This window comes from Chiloscyllium plagiosum, chromosome 11, assembly GCF_004010195.1.
Source record: "Chiloscyllium plagiosum isolate BGI_BamShark_2017 chromosome 11, ASM401019v2, whole genome shotgun sequence".
NCBI classification, from domain to species: domain Eukaryota; kingdom Metazoa; phylum Chordata; class Chondrichthyes; order Orectolobiformes; family Hemiscylliidae; genus Chiloscyllium; species Chiloscyllium plagiosum.
The window spans coordinates 55,974,217-55,997,466 of record NC_057720.1 but is presented as its reverse complement, the minus strand read 5'-3'; the positions used below and the strand labels follow the sequence as shown (position 1 = coordinate 55,997,466).

At 39.3% G+C, this 23,250-nt stretch overlaps 1 protein-coding gene across 9 annotated transcripts in view; it reads left to right on the top strand.

The window, feature by feature from the left end:
* LOC122554413 (mesoderm induction early response protein 1-like) overlaps nucleotides 1-23,250 on the top strand; it is a 62,999-nt gene that overhangs the window by 17,678 nt on the left and 22,071 nt on the right. For 8 of the 9 annotated variants that reach the window (XM_043699399.1, XM_043699402.1, XM_043699398.1 and 5 more), the window contains 4 exons: nucleotides 9,346-9,561; nucleotides 11,894-12,026; nucleotides 15,066-15,130; nucleotides 19,204-19,276. In XM_043699399.1, the coding sequence (XP_043555334.1) occupies nucleotides 9,346-9,561; nucleotides 11,894-12,026; nucleotides 15,066-15,130; nucleotides 19,204-19,276 (487 nt within the window). The remainder of the gene's footprint in view (nucleotides 1-9,345; nucleotides 9,562-11,893; nucleotides 12,027-15,065; nucleotides 15,131-19,203; nucleotides 19,277-23,250) is intronic. The other variant, XM_043699400.1, reaches the window with a different exon arrangement.

Below are 23,250 nucleotides of genomic sequence, written 5' to 3'. Positions count from 1 at the left end.
TGAATGAGGGTATAGTGGTTGATGTGGTGTACATGGATTTCAGTAAAGCGTTTGATAAGGTTCCCCATGGTAAGCTGTTGCAGTAAATATGGAGGTATGGGATTGAGGGTGATTTAGTGGTATGAATCAGAAATTGGTTAGCTGAAAGAAGACAGAGAGTGGTGGTGGCAAATGTTCATCCTGGTGTTCAGTTATTAGTGGTATACCATAAGGATCTGTTTAGGGGCCACTGCTGTTTGTCATTTTTATACATGACCTGGATGATGGCGTAGAAGGATGGGTTAGTAAATTTACAAATGACTCTAAGGTCGGTCGAGCTGTGGACAGTGCTGAAGGATATTGCTGCTTACAGAGGGACATAGATAAGCTGCAGAGTTGGGCTGAAAGGTGGCAAATGGAGTTTAATGCAGAAAAGTGTGAGGTGATTCATTTTGGAAGAAGTAACAGTAATACAGAGTACTGGGGTAATGGTAAGGTTCTTGCAGTGTGGATGAGCAGAAAGATCTCCGTGTCCATGTACATAGATCCCTGAAAGTTGCCACCCAGGTTAATAGGATTGTTAAGAAGGCATATGAACCATGGGGTTATGTTGCAGCTGTAGGAAACTATGGTGTGGCCGCACTTGGAGTATTGCGTACAGTTCTGGTTACCACATTATAGGAAGGATGTGTAAGTTTTGGAAAAGATGCAGAGGAGATTTATGAGGATATTGTCTGGTATGGAAGGAAGGTCTTCTGAGGAAAGACTGAGTGACCTGAGGCTGTTTTCGTTAGAAGGAAGAGGTTGAGAGGTGACTTAATAGAGATGTGAAAGATGATCAGAGGATTAGATAGTGTTAGCAGAGAGAGACGTTTTCCTCGGATAGTGATGGCTAGCATGAGAGGACATAGCTTTAAATTGAGCGGTGATAGATATAGGACAGATGTCAGAGGGGTAGTTTCTTTACTCAGAGAGTAGTAATGGCGTGAAACTCCCTGCCTGCAACTGTAGTAGACTCACCGACTTTAATGTCTTTTTAAATGGCCATTGGATAAACATATGGATGATAATGCAACAATGCAGGTTAGTTCAGCTTCAGGCTGGTTTCACAGGTCAGCACAACATTGAGGGTCAGAGAGCCTGGACTGTGCTGTAATGTTCTGTGTTCTTTGAAAGCAAGATAATATTTCGAGTCTGGCGATTCTTCATCAGAACTGTTAACAGCTCAGGAAAGGTGGTAATATATTGAAGTGACGTTTGTGGGAAGGGGTTGGTCTTGCACAAGGTGACTTACTTGCCGATTTACTTCCTCCAACCTCAGTATCCAAGGCCTCAGGCACACCTTCCAGGTGAAGCAGCAGCTTACCTGCACTTCTCTCAACTCATTTATTTCATTCACTGCTCAGAATGTGGTCTCCTGTATATCGGGGGAGATGAAACACAGATTTGATGACCGCTTTGCTGAACACCTACACTCTGTCTGTAAAACATGACCCAGAGTTTCCCACTGCCTCCACTTCAACACACCACTGTGTTCCTACACCAACATTTCTGTCCCAGATCTGTTGCAGTGTTCCTTAACGCAAGTTCAAAGAACAACACTTCATTTTCCACTTTCTCCTGCTGAACACTCTCTGCTCATTCCTGAAGAAGGGCCTGTGCCCGAAACGTCGAATCTCCTGTTCCCTGGATGCTGCCTGACCTGCTGTGCTGTTCCAGCAATAAAGTTTCAACTTTGATCTCCAGCATCTGCAGACCTCACTTTCTTCACCTATATACTGGAGTTTTACATGATGTGGTTAAACCAGATGCTTTATGATATTGCCATAACTGCAGCACATTCTGCATTACATTCCTGTTTATCACAGTGGCTTTCACTAAACATGCCTCTTGACATTAACATTGACACTCACACAGGTCCGTATACCAATTCAAATAGTGTTAATCTTGTTAATTCTTGTCAATTCATTATCCGTTTGCTTATAACCTGAATGTGCTTGGGATGTGTCTTTAATTATTTACCACTTTTTTTTAAAACTTATGATCAAATCAAAACAGTTCTGTCAACACATTTTACCAATCTTACTCTGGCACCTAGATATTTTTAGCGTTGACACTGAAACAATTTGTGATGATATAAGAGCTATCTCAACTGATGCCAAGGCACATTGTCTTTACAAAGTGCTCATTCCAAGATCTGTAATTGCTGACATCAGTGATGTTTTTCCTGGTAGGTCTATTGTTTCCATTTCAACACTTGCGTTTATTTTGAACTCATCTTTTGGCATGGTCATCACAAGTTGTCCTTCAGAAGATAGTGAGCCACCTTCATTAGTCTGCAGGTGTCTCGTTTTATTTATAAAAGAGCTCCAAGATTTTGACTGTGTTGTTGCAGATGGTGGGCGTTCTCAGCCTTCTGCTGCCCTTATTGTTTGCAGAGGTCACATTTGATAGATATTAGCCTGAAGAAGAAAATTGCTTGTATGTGTTGCTTTATTGGAACCACAATATGTTGATGAAAGTCAATGTAATTTGCTTTGTCGTGGAGCTTCTTGAATGTTTGAGCAGCATTTAACCAGGCAAGTCAAAGTCTTCCATCACATAATTTGTGTTACGGATGATAGAAAGTTTATGAAGTCAGGTGATGAGTTATTCATGCTGAATTGTACACATCCTATACCTGTAGCTAGTCCAGTTAAGTGTCTGACGAGTGGTGTCTTCCCCCTAGCTGGATATTCATGGTGGGTGACTATGGGTGGTAATGACGTTGGTTGAGTGTGGGGTGTTTGAAAACCACAGCAGGTCAGGCAGCATCCAAGAAGCGAGGGAATTGATGTTTCGGGCATAAGCCCTCCATCAGGAATGAGGCCTGTGGGTTGGGCTGAGAGATAAATGGGAGGGGGGTGGGGTTGGAGGGGAAATAGCTGAGAAAGCGACAGGTGGATGAAGGTGAGTGAGAAGGTGATAGGTGAGAGGGGGCAGTGATGGGCAGGGTCCAGAGGGCGGTGCTGAGTTGGAGCTTGGGACTGGGATAATGTGGAGGAGGGGAAATGAGGAAGCTGTTGCAATCAACATTTATCCCATGTCGTTGCATCGTCTCAAGGCGGAATGTGAGGCATTCCTCCTCCAAGTGTCGAGTGGTAACGGTTTGGCGGTGGAGGAAGCCCAGGATCTGATGTCCTTGTCGGAGCGGAAGGGCTATTGAAGTGTTTCAGCCAGGGGACAGTGGGGTTGGTGGGTGCGGGTGTCCCAGAAATGTTCTCTGAAATGATCCGCAAAAACATGTCCTGTCTCCCCGATGTAGAGGAGACCACACTGGGTGCAACGGGTGCAGTAGATGACATTGGTAGATATACAGTGAATTTCTGACAGATGTGCAAGGATCCCTTGTGGCCTTGAACAGAGGTGGGGTGAGTGGTGCGGGTGCAGGTTTTGCACTTCCTGCGGTGCAGGGAATGATGCCAGGAATGGGATGTGAGCTGGTGGAGAGTGTGGACCTGACGAGGGAGTTGCAAAGGGAATGGTCTTTTTGGAATGCTGATAGGTGTGGGGAAGGAAATATATCTCTGGTGGTCTGGTCCATTTGGAGGTGGCGGAAGTGACAGAGGATGATTGGATGGAACATGATCACCAGGGGGGTTCTGTCCTTGTTGCGTTGGGAGGAGTGGTGTTCAAGGGCAGTGGTGCATGAAGTGGAGGAGATGCACCGGAGGGCATTGTCAATCACGTGGGAAGGGGGCCATCGGGGACTTTGAGGTGGAATTGGTCATCCTGGGAACACAAGCGGAGGAGGTGGAGGAATTGGGAATAAAGGAAAATATCCTCACTTTCCCCTGATGATGTTGTATATCCATTTTTTGAAAATGATCATTGCCTGTGCTTTGTGACACTAATGGTAATTGTCGTTTATGATCCTGAACGTTGTTTAGGTCTTCCTGTGTCCTTCCACTAAATGCTTCACTATAGTTGTTGAGAATGGAAATGAGCATTTAATCGTTTTGCCTGAGACACTACCCTGAGGAAATCTTGAATTGAGGGCCTGGAGCTGAGATATTTGCTTTGCAACTTCTTTGAGCTGTTAATGACTCTAATCAGTGAAGAGTTTCCCCCTAATTACAATTGACTTCACTTTTACAAGGACTTTTTGCTTGTTTAATGGTGAGAGTAAGTACTATTGCCTAATCATGGAAACTAGTACTTTTGGTGCTTGATTGGACAAAGGCTGTTGTCCGGAGCCAAGTGATCCTGATGGAACCTAAACTGAGCATCAGTAAGTAGGTTATCAGCAAGTAAGTGCTGCTTGATATGCTCTGACACCATTCCTTCACTTCATTGTTAATGAGAGTACGCTGATAGAATTCTAGTTGACCAAATTAGATTTGTTTAGCATTTTATGAGCAGGATGTACCTAGATGTTTTTCTTGGGTAAATGCTAGAGTTGTAGCTCCATTGGAAAAGCCTGACTAGAGAAACACCTTGTTTTAGAGCACATCTTCACTTTTGTTGGGATGTTGCTCGGGCATGTAGGCTTTTCATCCAATCATTTTAGCTGTTTTTTTATGTCACGTGATATAATGTGAATTGACTAAAGATTGATATCTGTAATAGGATTGATCTCCAGAGATCAAGGTGAATCAGTATTTCTGGTTAAAGATCTTGTAAGAACTTCTTCAGCTTTGTTTTGCATATGGGTAATGGCTCTGCTATCATTTAAGGATATAACTGTTACCACAGGTTTATTTTAATTGTCCATGACCAATTGTGACTACAGAGTTTTTGCCTGATCTATTGGTCATAGAATTCTGAATTGTGGAATTCTGTTTGTGGCACTCATACATTCTGTGTATGTATGTTGGCATTAATGTACAGTTCTAATGAAAGGTCAATCATGTGTTGATGTATGCATTTTCCAACAGGAGTTGTAATAATGATCAGGAGCTGTTTTCAAATACTAGTGCATTGGCTGACCACTAACACTTGATGTTATCTTATAACATCCATGAAAACTCATACTTATGAATGTGATCCAATGCAGGGGTGTAATTTTAAAGATCTAACTTGCAAACATTTCCTATTCTTACAAATGGGTACTTTAAATTACACTGCATATGTTGTGATTGATGTATAAATCAACTTGCAAAAGGACTCCAGAATGGAACCCATTTGCAATATGGAGACTGCTGTACTTAGCAAAACATGAGATGAACATTTTCTGCTAGGACTGATTTTAGTTTAACACCCGAGTTGCAAGTGGAGATGTTTGATATTTGGAACCTGTCATTCATTAACTCATTCTAAGAAGATTGGATGATTGAACATTTGATTTCATTTTTGTGGCATGTTTAGTCTCATTTTTCTGGATCATATTTATTTAAAAAACAAAAGATGACATTTTGGCACGTCCAAAATTCGGGCAGGGACTGCAGTCTGAACAAATTTGTAGCCTTAATGACTAAATGAAAGACTGAAAGAAGGCACACTGCCGGCTCCCTGTTCGGATAAGCAAAAGACTCTTGACATGCAATTTTCCCAGGCCGAAAGGTGTGTTTAAGATCATGTAAAAATTGCAGGAAGTAACATCTGGTCAGCACCACAAGATGATCCTGCACTCTTCTGGCTTCCTCACTAACTCTGTAGTAGGAAATCACTATTTCTCAGTGTAAGTACTTAGAAGAGCAGTTATCAGTAATTGTACGATTCCCTCATTCCCATAAGTGCAGCCAATCTGTACTGTTTCTACAAATCAAAAGGTTCAGGAAACTGCATCCACCAAGAGTTTTGGTGAACTGTCAAACTGGAGAGACTTTTGATTAGTTATATTGAAGCGTTCAAATATGAGATATTGGTGTTTAGCTCATCAGTATGCTTTCACTGCTTATTTGATGATTGCCTTATTGGAAGGCACCTCACTTATTAATCACTAAACCCATCTACAACTGCCCTTTTTTTTTCTAGTTGTCTCCAGAATATGAGAACAGCTTATGTAACTACTATCTACCTTTGCTGAGGCACACCACTGAAATGCTCCAACTTCAGTAGGCGCAACACCAGCTTTTTTTTTGAGTCACAGCCTTTCCATATAACAATGTGCTAGCTACAGAGATCCATTCACAAAGAAAGAAAACTCCTAAACAAGCATAGAGTCAACACTTGCACCATGTCTAAAATACTATGCTTCAGGAGGTTGTGCTCTAAAGGCAGATCACTGCTATCTTCCGTGGTATCTGTAGAGAGGTTATGATGAAGTTGTAAGGTATGTTGCCCTAAGGTTTTCTATGCAGTGTTATGTTTTTTGCCTGTCTTGACCTTGAGTTACATACTGGAATCCTTGGATGAAAACGTTGAAGGTGTTCCAGCTGCAGCTGACATCCTCCACTAGTTCCATCCATGCATGCTCAGTTGGAAAATCTGCTGTCCTGCTTGTGCTCTTATCATCGTAGTCCTTCAGCTGTGCGTGTCTAGGTAAGAGTAGGAGGAAAGGAACGAAGTGGTGCTGGTTATGACCTACAATGATAACTCAGCTTTTGTTTTACAGGGAAATTATAGAGATAAATGAAATTTAGTTTGCTAATAAGGTAAGTTATAATAGGGCAGAATAGTGGCTCAGTGGTTAGCACTGCTGCCTCTTGGTAATGAGCACCCAGGTTCAGTTCCACCCTTGTGTGGAGTTTGCATGTTCTCCCCATGTATCTATGTAGGTTCCTCCCACAGTCCAAAGATTTGATAGTTGGGTGGATTGGCTGTGCAAAAATGCCCATAGTGTCCAGGGATGCGTAGGCTAGGTGGACTAGCCATGGGAAAATGCAGGGTTACAGGACTGGATAGGGTTGAATGGGATGCTCTGCAGGGGGGGGGCGATGTATACTGGATGGGCCAAATAGCCTGCTTCTACACAGTAGAGATTCAATGATGAACATAAAGTGAAAGCTTCCAGAAAATTTTGTATTTTGTTTAAACAGATTCCATCTGTGGTGAGAGGAAGTTTCAAATTGATGACCTTTCTGGCAGCATTTCCCTTTATAAATGCTACTTGACCTACACATTTCTGGCAAATTTCTATTTTTACTTCACTTATCGCATATATGTAGTTTTTTGTTTTTGAAAGAATGCTGAGATTACTGCAAATGCAAAAAGTTCAGTCCCTTAACAAATCCAAACGATTGTTTTTTTAAAAATATCCTTCCTCATGTCTTGTTAATCAATAAGTCAGACCTAGAATATTGAAGGACATGTGAGAGCATTGGATATAGGGCTTTATTAATACTACCTTAATACTCTTTACTCTGTATACCTAAATATTGGGTAACAAAGATAACCCGGAAAATGGGATTAATTTGTGAGACACCAGACATACTGAACCTAAGGAATATGGAGTTTTGAAATTTCACTCATCCTTTACTGAATGCATTTGTTATTTGGTAAGGCACCTCTTGTGCTTTGCTCAGGTTGTTTGTATGAGCCGAGACGGAGATTAGAAGGTTATTCAGATGTGGATGCACATCACATTGATACGCATCACAGTATGTTCAATTCATCCCAAGGCTTCCATTGCAGTGTTTCTTGGTGGTGGTGTCACATGCTCACTTATTGTCAGCTGGCTTAATCACTTACCTTCTTTCCAACCTTAGGTCAGACGTGGGCTAATTGTTGATTTGTGTATTCTGTTCCATTTGCAACCTCTGAGAATATAAAGCAGTCCAAAACAAAGTACAGGGCAACTCACTCCCAATATTTATTACTGTGCTATCGCGTCTGATATAGCTTTATAAATATGATATTCAGGCTGTTGCTTGATTGGCTTGTGGGACAACTCATATAATTTTGGTACAGCCACCATTTAAGACTTTGCAAGGTCAACAGAGCTGGGATTGCCATTATCATTTCTGGTGTATAGGTCAGTTGTGAGGTCCGTGATGGTTTGTAGGTCAGACCAGATAATGACAGATTTTACGACAAATGGCAATGGTTTTGTGGTCATCATTAACCCCCTTTTTAATTCCAGATTTAAATGGTGCATCTTGAGTTCAGTTACTATGATTTGGAATTCAAACCAATGAATTAACCTTGATTACTGGTCCGGTAATACTCCCAAATAGCCATCGCCTCCCCCATAAACTTATATTGCCACAATTAGTGCAAGTCTCTGGTTTGTTAGTCTCTGGTTTGTTAGTGCTACCGCTTCCACTATGCAATGAGTAATCCCTGACCTGATCCTCCACTGCCTTTCCACAATCTATGAAATACATGTCAGGTGTGTCTTAAATTCTATTTAATTGTTCAAAGATGTTGCTAGCTAGGCCAGCATTTATTGCCCATCTCTAATTGGCTAGATGAGTTCAGAGTCGACGACATTGCTGTGGTTCTGCACTCGCATGTAGTCCAAACCAGATAAGAAAAGCATATGTCCTTCCCTAAAGGGCATTAGTGAAAAAGGGCATTAGTGAACCAGGAGGCTTTTAATGATAATTAGGCCGGCTCTTTCTTCCAGATCTTTCTATTGAAGTCAAATTCCACTATCTGCTATAAGTTACCCAGTCCCCTGAGCATTGACTTGAGATTCTGAATTGCTAGTCCATTGACATTACCACTACACCATTGTCTCCTGTTCAGCTCCAACGACGCATTAGAAGCTTAGCTTCTGGGACCTGGTTGGTTCTAACTTAATTGGCATACCATCCATAACCTTAAATATTCACTGCTTCCACAACCAGTGCACTGAATGCAGTGTGTACTGTCTACAAGATGCACTGCAACAATTCACCAGGTTATTTTTACCAGCACCTCCTGCGCTTGCAATCTCTACTGTCTTGCAGAACAAGAACATCACTTGCAAATTTCCCACCCACATTGCTCACCATCCAAACTTGAAAGTAATATCTAGCTGTTCCTTTGTTATTGTAGGGAAACTTGGAATTCTACCTAACAGCACTGGAAGAACTGGCAGCACCACTACAGCAGTTTGAAAGGGCAACTGTAGCTAGCTACCATCCATGCCAGTTATAGATTTGACTGTTAGTTAATGTTGGCGTTGCCAAATGCCTGTCATCTCTGCAAAAATAGTGTGTAGTATCATCTGAGGCTACTCTTGCAGTACCAAGCTAATTCATTGTAGGCTAAGATACTGGAACCTTTTCATGGGAGGTTTACTGTCAAATATCAATCAGTTCTTAAGCTATCTCAAATTTTCCCTCATGATTGAGTTAACTGCATAAAATTGAATCATATTACATATCTAGGTACACAGCTATTGAATTAACTAGACAGCCATGTTAATGAAATCCTCCTACTTTGACCTACTTTGTGTCAAGCTAGTGCAAGAAATAGCCTTTGTAACTAAATGCCTCTTCTGTGTTTTTTCCATTTTAGGAAGGTGAAATGCCAATCCAAGATTTATTAAATTTGTATGGTTATGGGAAGACTGTTCCATTTCCTGGTGAGGAAGACGAGGATGACGACGACGATGATGATGAAGATGATGAAGCAGAGGAGGAGGATGATGGAGATGATGGAGATAATGAGGAAAATAGTGGAAGTAGTGAAGTTCCAGAGACCGAGGATCTACCAGATGTACATCTACATCAGGTTAGTTAAAAGTTTGGGAACAGCAGATTCCACCAGAGCTAACTACAGGATGGAGCTGCGAATTTCATTTGATGCAGTTTTGGTTCTGTTGTTACTGGGGCTTCAGTGAAATCTAATAGTGACTGTGCAATTTTTAAGTTTTCTGTCCAGTTATTATGAGAAACTTGTCAATTTGGGTTTTTTTCCTACCAAATCCAAGTTGTCTCTGTAGGAATGTAATTGTCTTAGTCTTTTTTCACTTTCCTCATTGCTCAATATCTTACGTCATGTAAATTCTCCAAAGACATGCCCATCTCAGCTTTCTGTTTCACATGAACTTAATACCTCAATCATTTCAACCTTAGTTACAGTTGTTGTAGTTTGTGGCATAGAAGTTGACCCAAATATAAGATTGCCTCTGTTTTTGATACCAAACCTAACATTTAGGCTTAACTCGATATATAACTGTGCCCTCACCCTATATCCTTCATTCTTTTATATTCTGTATAAACTGTCAACTTCGTTTTGAATTTATTGTCCACTTTGGGTGAGTCATCAATTATACTCCATGGCTTCAAGTCTTGTATCCTCTTGTCACCTTCCACTTCTCTAAGATAAACCCCTTTCTCCTTTCGTTCTCCATGATCCAACTTTGAGCCTGCTTTTCCGTTCCTTTCTATCTGTTCGTGCTTGTGAGCAGACTCTTACATCCCTGCATTACTTTTTAAACTTTCTCAAGGATACATCCTCAGCTTTTTTTTAAACCATAGCTATTAGTTACATATTCCCTATTTATCATCATTGATTGCATCTACTTTCATATCAGTTTGCATTTCGAACATATCAGATTGCCTGCTTTCAGAACTAATTTGTACCACAGAAAACTTTTGGGGCCAGATCGTTAGGTATATTGTAGCTAAAGGAATCAAGTGGTATGGAGAGAAAGTGGGAGTGGGATGAAATTGCATGATCATATTGAATGGTTTTGTCTACTTATTTTCCATGTACAGGTCGTTCTGCTATAATGCGACAGCTATGTTCCTCTGCAATCTCACACTATAGAAAACCACTATAGAAAATCACTATACCCCTTCAGTAGAAAGTTCATGTTATCCAAACAATGTCTACCATTCGTCAGTTGAATTATAGCCAACTTGCACTGACGCAACGCATGTTATAGCGGAATGACCTATATTGTGGGTGATCCATGATTACCTCCAACGAAAATTGAGCATGTCAAAATCAGTTGTTTTTGGTAAATGCTAAACATTACTTCCCCGCCACTGACACCATCCTCCACCTTAGTTAATTTGCTTTGGCTGCATACACAACTCTCCATTCTGTTTAGTCCAGAGCTGAATTTCAAAACACCATCAGCTTTCAAGATCTCAGGTTAAACTTTGCAACATGCATCTTACTTTGCTGTGAAGGTGAAGCTGAGCAAATCATCTCTCTCTGGACGAAAGGGTGACTCTCGCTTGTTCATATATTTTTATGTATGAATGTAAATGATAGGTAAAAACTAGGAATGCTTAATAGTGAAATGTGAACCCATTCGTAAAGGGCAAAGAAAAGACTTAACTGAAGGAGTGAGAAAGTAAAATCAGTAAAATCCTAATGACATTGTGCTGTAATTCCTTGGGATTGTCATATACATATTTTCTCCTTGAATTTCCTCCCCCTTAAAGAAATGTATCCCTAGTCTCAGGATTTGGAGGTGCCGCTGTTGGATTGGGGTGTACAAAGTTGAAAATCACGCAACACCAGGTTAGAGTCCAACAGGTTTATTTGGAAGCCGTAGCTTTTATAGCACTGCTCCTTCATCAGGTGGTTGTCAACCTGATGAAGGAGCAGTGCTCCGAAAGCTAGTGCTTCCAAATAAATCTGTTTGACTATAACCTGGTGTTGTGTGATTTTTTAACTAGTCTCTGGAGTAACTATGGTAATTTTTCTTTATAGTTTTTCACCTTTTCAGTGCAGGTTGTTTATAAGTCCTTTACCATCTCACACTTGTAATGAATTTTCATGTGCACAAAATAGAAACATTTTCATCCAGATACTGATCGAATTCAGTATGGTGCAATTTTTCTATAATGAACATGAATTTTCTTTTCACAACTATTATGGACTCCAGTTTAGCTAGCCGAATGCAGTTCCCTTTTTCTCTTGTTATTTTTAATCAAAACATTATTTTTTTACAATCTGAATTCTGATTTCTTATCATTCACTTTGTTTCTATTATATACATCCGAGGTTTTAAAGTCTCATGAGGGCCTTTATTTTTAACTTCATTTTTTCATCAAACTTTATTGTATTAACTGAGCTATATTATTGACATCTCTTATTTGTGCAGCAAGAAATACCAAAGAACTCAAGTGGACAAGATGATGAAACCCAGTCTTCTAATGATGACCTTGCACCTTTGACTACCTCTCAAGATGTGCAAGAGATGATCCGACCACGCAGATGTAAATACTTAGACATAGGTATACTTCCTTGTGAATGTGAAAGAAGCCAAATTTTATTCACTTGCCACATTATCAAAGATATTCTTAATAGCTATTCTACTCTTCGTTATTGCGAAAGTAACAAGTGGTTTTGCCACAGCCGGTTCCAGTATATACTGTCATAAGTGCAAGTTGTGAAATTACCCATTAGTTAAACTTGGAGTGTGATTTATCGGTGCCATGGATTCTAAAAATTGAGTCATTTGCACAATACAGTTGGCTGAAGATTGGTAGCATGTAAGAATATAGTTTTCATTATTTGTACCTGGTTGAAATTCATCTTGATATCAATTTATCAAGAATTAGGTATTAACAACTAATACCACAGTGACAAGCTGGAAGTGGGTCCTTTATATTAGGAGAGATAGTGTTATCTCAAGGGATTAAAAATATCTGAAGACTAAACCTCTGGCTAAAGCAACAGTTATTTCAAGAGTTGATGGATTGATAAACTTGTACTAAACATTGTACCTTTTATTTGTTAACGTTCTACTGCTGCATCTCATATACCTGCAAAGGGCACCTGTATTGTTCATTTTAATTGTCCTAATTGTTTTATAGCTATTATTAGTAATGTTTTCTGACAAAGTGACATCAATTATTCATGACTAACTAGAACTGCATTATTTTAACAAACACTTTTGGGACCGCATTTGCATATTTACTAGCATTTAACTGTAGCTATTTCTGTTTTGGAGGACTTTTTTTTTCTCCCCCCATGTCTTCTGTTTTGATTTTGGCAGGTTCCTTTTTTATTTCCTTACTGTTTTTATTAGACAATGCAATCTTGTAAAATTGCTTTTTGTGTTTGTGCTGATTTATGCAATATTTGCACTTGCATAGATTCAGAAATGAAGAATTCAGCAATATATTTAGGGATATATGAATGAATTAACAACAAATGCAGATTTTAATGAAATAACTGACATCCCAGTACATCCAAAGTATACACTTTCCACAGACTGGTGAAGGTCACAGCTAAACAGCTATGTGTTTGTTCCAAACACAATGAGTGCATCTAATAGTAATTCAGTGAATGAGAAATTTGAAGATGTAATACACAGACGCTCATTTGAAGTATATAATTGACGATGTTATTACGATAGTAATTTTCATACCATACACTATCCTTGTTAAAATATTTAACTGTTGTCTCCTTTTCCTTTGCAATCCCAGTCTCCCACCCCCAATCAAATGGAGTTCGCCTCCCCCACAATTGGAGTCTGCCTTCACCCCCTCAAAGTGGAGTTCCCCACTCTTTTCACAGTCCTTCACACACATCTATAAGTCCCAGTCTCTCTTCTCTGATCCTATTCTTGCCAAGATTCCTTTCACCCAACAGCAGTCATTCCAAACCTAGTTGTTGTGGCAATTGCTTATAGTGAACTTTTGAACAGCAAGAATTTAGCGTTTGGAGGGCCAGCACACTTGTGCATGCATGCAAGCGTTCCCCCCCCAAAAAAAAAAGCAAGGAGAAAAAACAGATTCTGATTTCTGCTTTAGAATAGCCATTTTCTCATTTTGCCCCCAACTCATGATTAAATTTTCAAGCTTTGGCACATATCCAGTTGAGTGTTTAGTATAATTTTGATATGTATTTCAGCTCTGGTTTAATTACAGAAAATGTACATTTTATTACGAGCAGATGACTGGGATTGTTGTTCCCTATTTTTACCTTTAAATTGGCCATTTACAGCAAATAGTTTTGCTTTTTTAAGCACCCAGCTATCGCACTTCAATCAAAATATGTTTGCTCGAAAATGAAAGCTAATTCCAAAGGTTTGCTTGGGTGAAAGAAGAATTTTATTACCTACTAACCCATTAAAATGCAAACATAGAAAATGGATTTGAAAGGTGATTTGTATGGAAGTTGGGCAAGGTGTCTAATATAAACAGGCAGATAAAAGCAAATGCAGTTTAAAGTTCTTAGAGTCTGCATTGAGAGATTGAAACCTCAGTTCACGTATGCAGCTGCTACCTTTTTCTTCGGGAGTAGTTACATTTGTAGAATTCTGGAGTTTTTGGTGAATGGCTGTTTCCCAAGTTGACTTTTTACTGGGCAGTCACTTTGAAAGTTGAGAGAAATAGGGAAGAGAGTAAGCATTCCAGGTTCTGTTGTGAATTTATATTTTCTTTCTTTTTCTCTGCCAAGCAAATAACTGTAATTTGGTTCATTGTGCATTTCACAGTTTATTGTCTTTCCAAGCCGAATACTGTGCAAACCATTTTATATCTCCAAATATATGAATGGACATATGTGACTTAAATAGAGTACAAATTTTCACATTGACTTATTGACTGGGTTCACGTTTTTGGATTAAATTGTAATTTCAGTGGAGCCAGCTTAGTGTATTTGTGTAGTTTCTCTGTACCTCCCTCCATCTGTAATGATGATCACTGTGACTATTTCAGGTCTGCATTTGTCCTTTTTTATCAGTCACTTCAGTCTGTGATGGTCTTGGGTATTAAAATCAGATGATGGCAGTTAAATATAGTATACATTTATTTTTACTGTAACAATATATATGTAAATTAAGAAATTTCTCACATTTTCTCTACCTATTAATCCTAGTTGTATTTATCCCCAATTTAGTAGAATAATTGCACCAAGTTGGAACATGGTTGGTCTCTGACTGAAATTTCAAACTTGTGGAGCATTTGTTTTAAACCAATTGAGTCAAATTGAAAAGTTGACTTACATATATCCATTTCAGCATTCACAGAAAGTTGTGTATTTTTGTCTTGTATAAGGCGTACCAAGATTTAATATGATGGAATCCAGATGTATTTGTGGTTAAAATTGCAAAGTTCTGATTGTGTATTTGTAGACTGAGACTATGGTACTTTTTTTCCAAAAATGTGCATAAGAATAGGAAGTAGAAGTTTCAAAAACACTTGTGTTCAAAAACAAATTGAAAGTTGCAAATCGCATAATAAATTCCTCATAATTTCTATAAATGAGAATGCTTTATATATTTTACAACTAAGGGCAGAACATTAATGTGTTAACATTCATAGGTAATGAAGGGGAAGAAGAATCTGATGATGATGAAGATTACATACCATCAGAAGATTGGAAAAAGGTACTGGTTGTGTATTTTCACTCTATACTAATGTTACTTATACATCTCGCTGTTTCTGATAGGTTTTTTTTATTCCAAATTATTTTCTTATCTGTTGTTGCAGCATGCCAACAAAAGCTGAATGTCTTTCTAGCCTCCTCATATAACTGAATGCAAAGCTGTTAAATGTAACATGATTCCCCTGTTTTTGACATGAGTTGTGCTAATATGTGCTCTGTGGAATGTATTGATGTTCCTTTGTGTCTTGGCAGCTGTGTTTTGTCTGATTTGAATGGCCCAAATTAAATTCCAATTGGCAGCAAACTTGTAAGGAGATCTCAGCTATCTGTAAGAATAATAGGGTGGTTATGGTAGGAGATTTTAACTTTCCAAACATCAACTGGGACTGCCATCGTGTAAAAGGTTTAGATGGAGAGGAATTTCTTAAGTGTGTACAAGACAATTTTCTGATTCCAGTATGTGGATGTACCTACTAGAGAAGGTGCAAAACTTGACCTACTCTTGGGAAATAAGGCTGGGCAGGTGACTGAGGTGTCAGTGGGGGAGCACTTTGGGGCCAGCGACCATAATTCTATTCATTTTAAAATCGTGATGGAAAAGGATAGACCAGATCTAAAAGTTGAAGTTCTAAATTGGAGAAAGGCCAATTTTGACGGTATTAGGCAAGAATTTTCAAAAGCTGACTGGAGGCAGATGTTCGCAGGTAAAGGGACGGCTGGAAAATGGGAAGCCTTCAGATATGAGATAACTAGAATCCAGAGAAGTATATTCCTGTCAGGGTGAAAGGGAAGGCTGGCAACTATAGGGAATGCTGGATGACTAAAGAAATTGAGAGTTTGGTTAAGAAAAAGAAAGAAGCATGTGTCAGGTACAGACAGGATAGATCGAGTGAATCCTTAGAAAAGTATAAAGAAAGTAGGAGTTTACTTGAGGGAAATCAGGAGGGCAAAACGGGGACATGAGATAGCTTTGGCAAATAGAATTAAGGAGAATCCAAAGGGATTTTACAAATATATTAAGGACAAAAGGGTAACTAGGGAAAGAATAGGGCCCCTCAAAGATCAGCAAGGCGGCCTTTGTGTGGAGCCACAGAAAATGGGGGAGATACTAAATGAATATTTTGCATCAGTATTTACTGTGGAAAAGGATATGGAAGATATAGACTGTAGGGAAATAGATGGTGACATCTTGCAAAATGTCCCGTTTAGAGAAAGAAGTGCTGGATGTCTTGAAACAGTTAAAGGTGGATAAATCCCCAGGACCTGATCAGGTGTACCCGAGAACTTTGTGGGAAGCTAAAGAAGTGATTGCTGGGCCTCTTGCTGAGATATTTGTATCATCGATAGTCACAGGTGAGGTGCTGGAAGGCAGGAGGTTGGCAAACGTGGTGCCACTGTTTAAGAAGAGTGGTAAGGACAAGCCAGGGAAGTATAGACCAGTGAGCCTGACCTCGGTGGTGGGCAAGTTGGAGGGAATCCTGAGGGACAGGATGTACATGTATTTGGAAAGGCAAGGACTGATTCGGGATAGTCAACATGACTTTATGCGTGGGAAATCATATCTCACAAACTTGATTGAGTTTTTTGATGAAGTAACAAAGAAGATTGATGAGGACAGAGCAGTTGATGTGATCTATATGGACTTCAATAAGGCGTTCGACAAGGTTCCCCATGGGAGACTGTGATTAGCAAGGTTAGATCTCATGGAATACAGGGAGAACTGGCCATTTGGATACAGAACTGGCTCAAAGGTAGAAGACAGAGGGTGGTGGTGGAGGGTTGTTTTGCAGACTGGAGGCATGTGACCAGTGGAGTGCCACAAGGATCGGTGCTGGGTCCTCTACTTTTTGTAATTTACATAAATGATTTGGATGCGAGCATAAGAGGTACAGTTAGTAAGTTTGCAGATGACACCAAAATTGAAGGTGTAGTGGACAGCGAAGAGTGTACCTCAGCTTACAACAGGATCTGGACCAGATGGGCCAATGGGCTGAGGAGTGGCAGATGGAGTTTAATTCAGATAAATACAAGGTGCAGCATTTTGGGAAAGCAAATCTTAGCAGGACTTGTACACTTAATGGTAAGGTCCGAGGGAGTGTTGCTGAACAAAGAGACCAAAGGAGTGCAGGTTCATAGTTCCTTGAAAGTGGAGTCGCAGGTAGATAGGATAGTGAAGAAAGCATTTGGTATGCTTTCCTTTCTTGGTCATAGTATTGAGTACAGGAGTTGGGAGGTCATGTTGCGGCTGCATAGGTTTAGGGTGAGAGGGGAAAGATATAAAATAGACCTAAGGGGCACCTTTTTGATGTAGAGGGTAGTACGTGTATGGAATGAGCTGCCAGAGGATGTGGTGGAGGCTGGTACAATTGCAACATTTAAGAGGCATTTGGATGGGTATATGAATAGGAAGGGTTTGGAGGGATATGGGCTGGGTGCTGGCAGGTGGGACTAGATTGGGTTGGGATATGTGGTCGGCATGGACTGGTTGGACCGAAGGGTCTGTTTCCAGGCTGTACATTTCTATGACTCTATAACAGATTTTGCAATATTGTGCATTCCATTTGCACGTGACTTCCAACTCTGCCTCTGATATAACATTACATTTATCTGCCATGTATTAAACTTGGTTTGTGGGGAATGTGCATCATTGGGCATTTATAAGTACTAGTTAAATCTGGAAGTAATGTAATTTTCATTAAGAGAATGCATTTGCCTGTAACATCCGGATCATGTATAGTACTGAGTGATTTATTAAGAGAGTATCACTGCACAATCTGGGCATCACATTCCTATAATTTGTCAAATTCATGCCTAATTAAAAAACGTTAAACTTTTTTTAGTAATTGTGATTTTTAAAATCACGAGGATTAAGTGTGTTTTAACGTGAAGAAAGGCATCACAATTTTATTAAATCTATGCATTGCCTTCCTTTATGCCTTCCACCTCTCTAGATCAAGATAGCAGACATTTTATTTGGTTGGAGTCCCCCTGTGAAAATCTGTGAAAATCCCCCTATCGGTCCTCCAGCTAGTGAGGAAGACTTCCATTGCCATTTTAAATCTAGTTCAGGGTGTTTTTTCTTGTATTTTTTTCAAAAATAAGCTTCAAGGACCATTGAAATGACATCACTTCCAATTCTCATATTATGTCATCATTGGTGCTCTCTACTGGCCAATAGACTGCTTAGCTTCAATTTTAGTGGAATAGTTACATTGTTTGCCCTTGACATGAAGTAAACAGTTAATTCCAGGGAATATTAAAAAAATTAATGGCATCGGTCAGTGGGCTAGAAGTCCAGTGGCTGGACTTGTATCTCACACGAAGATGGTTATGGCTGTCAAAGCCTAGGTAGCAGTCAAAGGCCAACCTCCTTGTTTCTTCAGATACCTTCTCTCTATCATCAAGTCAGAATGCTCACTGCTGATGGCTGCATTTAGATCCATTTAGAACTCAACAATGATACAGCCCAAGCAAGCCTGTGACAATTCTGGATTACTTCCAGGCTTGAGTTGACACGAGGCAGGTAGCATTCTCCAGGAATCTCAATCTAGGTCCACCTGGTAATTATATTGTTCATTCACCCTTCTTCAATTTTTGCTGAGCTGCAGTGAACAATATCTGAAATGGTACATTTATTCTCCTTTCCTGCTGCAAGGCTGCTACATATGTTTACTTCTATTATTTGGAAAATAAAGTTGAATGTTTTATCACTGACTTCCTAAATGGCATGTAAGTTTAAATATAAAAATGTTGTTGGATGTTATATCAACAGAGTGTAGTTTGAGTTTTCTTAAACTTTTAAAATCTCTGAGCTAATTGCAGGTGCTCTTGTATTGTCCTACTGTAGTGCTAGTGCTACTGACTTCTGATTCATGGGGCCCCTGCAGCCAGCAACAATGTCAAAATAAATTTGTCAGATTTTCCAAGGCCAGCAGGCGGGAAGAACCTTATTTAACTGTATCTTACTGACTGCCAGCCTTGTAAGTGCAATATAATAGTAACTTTAAAGGAATTGCGTAGTAAAGTGCTACAGTTTCTAAACAGTTCATAAAGATGGTTGGTGGTGTTTTTCAGGAGATCATGGTAGGCTCGCAATACCAGGCTGATGTTCCTACAGGCATTTATAATTACAAAGAGAATGAGAAAGGTAAGCTACTTAACACTTTAAACTTGTGTTTGTGCAAGTCTGGTGTGGGTGATAAAGCATTTGTCTGTTAGATTCAGCATCATGAACTGTTCGATTGATTTTGTTTTTGAACAGTTTTATACTTAAGCCTTTCTAATTTTAGAACACATACCAAATATACTAGATAAAAATAAGTCTGCATTATTTTGTGAAATGATCTTTGTGTAGTTATGAGACTTTTCAATTGCTCACCCTTGTCTTATAAGGCTTTCAGATACCAATAATGGCTAAATTCTGAGAAGGAATATTCCATTCAGGCTGTTGAGTTGATTATGTTGTTTGTGATTAATCTAATAGTCCTACTTTCCAATCTTGTCCCCATAACCCATTGTTTCCTTACTGATTCAAAATTTGTGAATCGCTTTGAAAATACTTTAACAATCCAACTTTGACATCCCCTTTGACATCACAGATTTGCTACATGGGGTGGGTGCGGGAAGAGAGATATAAGCAACCCTTACTCTGAGATTCTGTCTTTTGATGCTGGACTCTTCCACAGATGAGATCTGCTAGTACCTTGTGTAGTATTACATTCTATTCCCCTTGAAATACTGGCCAGCAGTTCCTTTATTTTCCTAGTAGCTGTTGAATTTAGGTGTTAGCTTTTTGAGTTAAGCATGAGGACCCACAAATCTTTCCATGCTACAGCTTTCTGTAGACTTTCAACCTTTCAAATATATTGAGTTCCACTATTCTCCCTGCCAAAGTGTATAATTTAACATTTTCTCACATAATATTACATCTGCCAAGTTTTTGTCCACTCTCGTCTATACCCTTCTGTTAACTGTGTTGTCCTCAAGAAACTTTTATCAATATGTAAATGTTCTAACTAGAGACGAAGCAAAACTTGACCTTGTCTTGGATAATAAGACAAGGCAAGAGATAGTAGGGGAATACTGTAGGTCTAGTAATCATTCTATTTGTTTTAAATTGGTTATGGAAAACGATAAGCCTTCCATTTAAAAAAAAAGTTTTTAATTAGAGTAAGGCAAATTTTAATGATATGAGAGGAGAACTTTCAAAATCGATTGGAGTAGACTCTTTGCAAATAAAGGGATGTTTGATAAGTGGGAGGATTTATGTTCCTGTTTAGAGTAAAAGGTAAGACTGGTAGGATTGGAGAACAATGGATGAACAAAGATATTGAGATACTAGTCAAGAATTAAAAAAAAATAAACAACTGGGTTCAAATGAATCTCTTTAACAGAATAAAGAGTGTAGGAGCTTTCTTGAGAGAGATTAGGAAGGCATAGAGGATGTGAGAGAACCTTGGCAAATAAGGTTAAGAATAACCCCAAGAGATTCTGTAAGTACATTAAGAGCAAGATAACAATAACAACTAAAGAGAGAGAGTAGGGCTCCTTAAAGGTCAAAGGGGTATTCTTTGTGTTGAACTTCAGGAGATGGGAGAGATATTAAATGAGTACTTCACATCAGTTTTTACTGTGGAGAAAGAAATGGAGGCTTGAGAACTTGGGAATAAATATTAATATTCTGAAAACTAGTCATATCACAGAAGTAGTACTGCTGGAAATATAAAGGTGGCTAAATCTCTAGGACCTGATCCAATGTATCCCAGGGCCTTGTGGGAGGAAATTGCAGGGCCTCTTGCAAAAATATTTGTATCTATAAATGCAAATTTATGGAGGTGGCTAATGTTGTGCCTTTGTTTAAGAAGGGATGTAAGGAGAAGCTTAGTATATTTGAGTCTGACTTCGATGGTGGTTAGGTTTTTGGAAGTGATCCTGAAAGATAGGATTTATATGCATTTGGAGAAGCAAGGGATGATTGGGGTAGTCATGCTTTTGTGTGAGGGAAATCATGTCTCTCAATCTTGATTGAGTTTTATGAGGAAATAGCCAATAAGATTGTTCAGGGCAGAGTGGTAGACATTCTTTACTTGGAATTCAATAAAGCCTTTGACAAGGTTCCACATTGTAAACAAATTTGTAAAGTTAGGTCATATGGGATTCAGGGTGATCTTGCCAATTGGATACAAAATTGGCTTGACAGAATGGGGCGGAGGGTGGTTTTTCAGACTAGAGGTCTGTGACTAGCAGTGTTCCACAGAAATCGGTACTGGGTCCATTTTTGTTTGTCATTTACAAATCGTTCTGCTGTAACATGTTTTGCTAATGCAAATTCACTAACATGATTGAATTGGGGACCCTGTTTCTAAAGGGCAAACTTTATGCGCTGTTTGTAAAGCATGGTTTTTAAAAATATAATGTGGGGTTGCACAAGAACATAACCATCGCGTTATAGCAGAGCTGTCTGTATGTAAATCATCTAGATGAAAATACAGAAGGTGTAGAAGATGCAGGTGACACCAAAATTGGTGGTATAGTGGATAGTGAAGAAGTTTATCAAAGATTACCAAGACATCTTGATCAATTTGGTCAATGGACTGAGGAGTAACAGAGTTAAATTTGAGGTATTGCAGTTTTGATCATACAAACAAGGACAGAATTTACACACTTAATGGTCGGGCCTTGCGTAGTATTGTCGTCAAAAATCAGACAACACTGGGTCATACTCCAACAGGTTTATTTGAAACTGCAAGCTTTTGGAACCCACACTCCTTCCTCAGGCAGCTAGCTGACGTGTGATTTTTGACTTTGTCCACCATAGTCCAACACTAGCATCTCCATAGCAGAGTAGTTGTAGAACAGAGACACCTGGGGTTCAGGTGCATAATTCTTTGGAGTTGGCATCACATATGTGCTAGTTAAGGTATTTAGCAAGCTTGCTTTCATTGCTCAAATGTTTGAATATAGCAGTTGAGATGTTATGTTGACATTGTACAGGACGTTGGTAGGGTTTTCTAGAGTATCATGTTCAGTTCTGGTCGCCCTGTTATAGGAACGATATTTCTAGGCTGAAGAGTGTTCAGGAGGATGTTGCCGGAAATGGAGGGTTTGAGTTATAAGGAAAGACTGGATAAACTGGGACTTTTTTCATTAGAACATGAGTAGTTGACCTTATAGAGGGTAATAGAATCATAAGGGGTATAGATAAGGTGAATGGCAGGTGTCTTTTCCTCAGGGTGGGGGATTTCAAGACTAGGGAAGATAATATTAAGGTGAGAGAAGAAAGATTTTAAGACTAGGCAAATGTTTTATATAATTTTCGTGTATGGAATGAACTTCTAGAGGAAGTGGCGGATGTGACTACAGTTCCAACGTGTAAAAAACAGTTACACCAGTACATGAACAGGAAATGTTTGGAGGGATATGGGACCAAGCGTAGGACTAGTTTAGTTTGGAATTATGTTCAGCATAGACTGTTTGGAACGAAGAGTCTGTTTCCTTGCTGTATGACTCTATGACTCTCCTTCCATTCCCACCTAAAATTGTCATCTGCAAATTTGGTAATAGTACATTAACTTCCATTGTCCAAGTCAAATATATTATAAATAATTGTGACCCCAGCACTAATCCCTATGGCATTCCACTAGTTACGATTGCCATCCTGAAAATGTCCCCTTTGTCCTATCTCTCTATCCTCTTATTTGATCGTTAATCCTCTCTGCATGCGAGTATAGTACTTCCAAAACCATAGGCTCTTAAAATGTCTTTTAGGTACGTTTTTGAATGCTTTTTAGAAATCCAAATATAGGTTCCTTTTTATCTCTCCTGCATGTTACCTTTTTGTAGAAATCTAAGAAATTTGTCAAGCTTGCTTTTTCCTTCATGAAGCTTTGCTGATTCTGCTTGATTATTTTATGTATTTTGCAATGCTCTGCTATTACACCCTTTTTATGATGAGCAGTGACACTGAAAATGTGAAATAGGAGCAGGATTTTGACTAATTCAGCCTGCTAAATCAAGGCTGATGCTCTACATCAATGTCATGTTCCTGCATACTCCCATATTACTTGGTTTCTATCTTGATTATGTACTTGGTAATTGAATCTGTGGGTTAGAGTTGAGTGT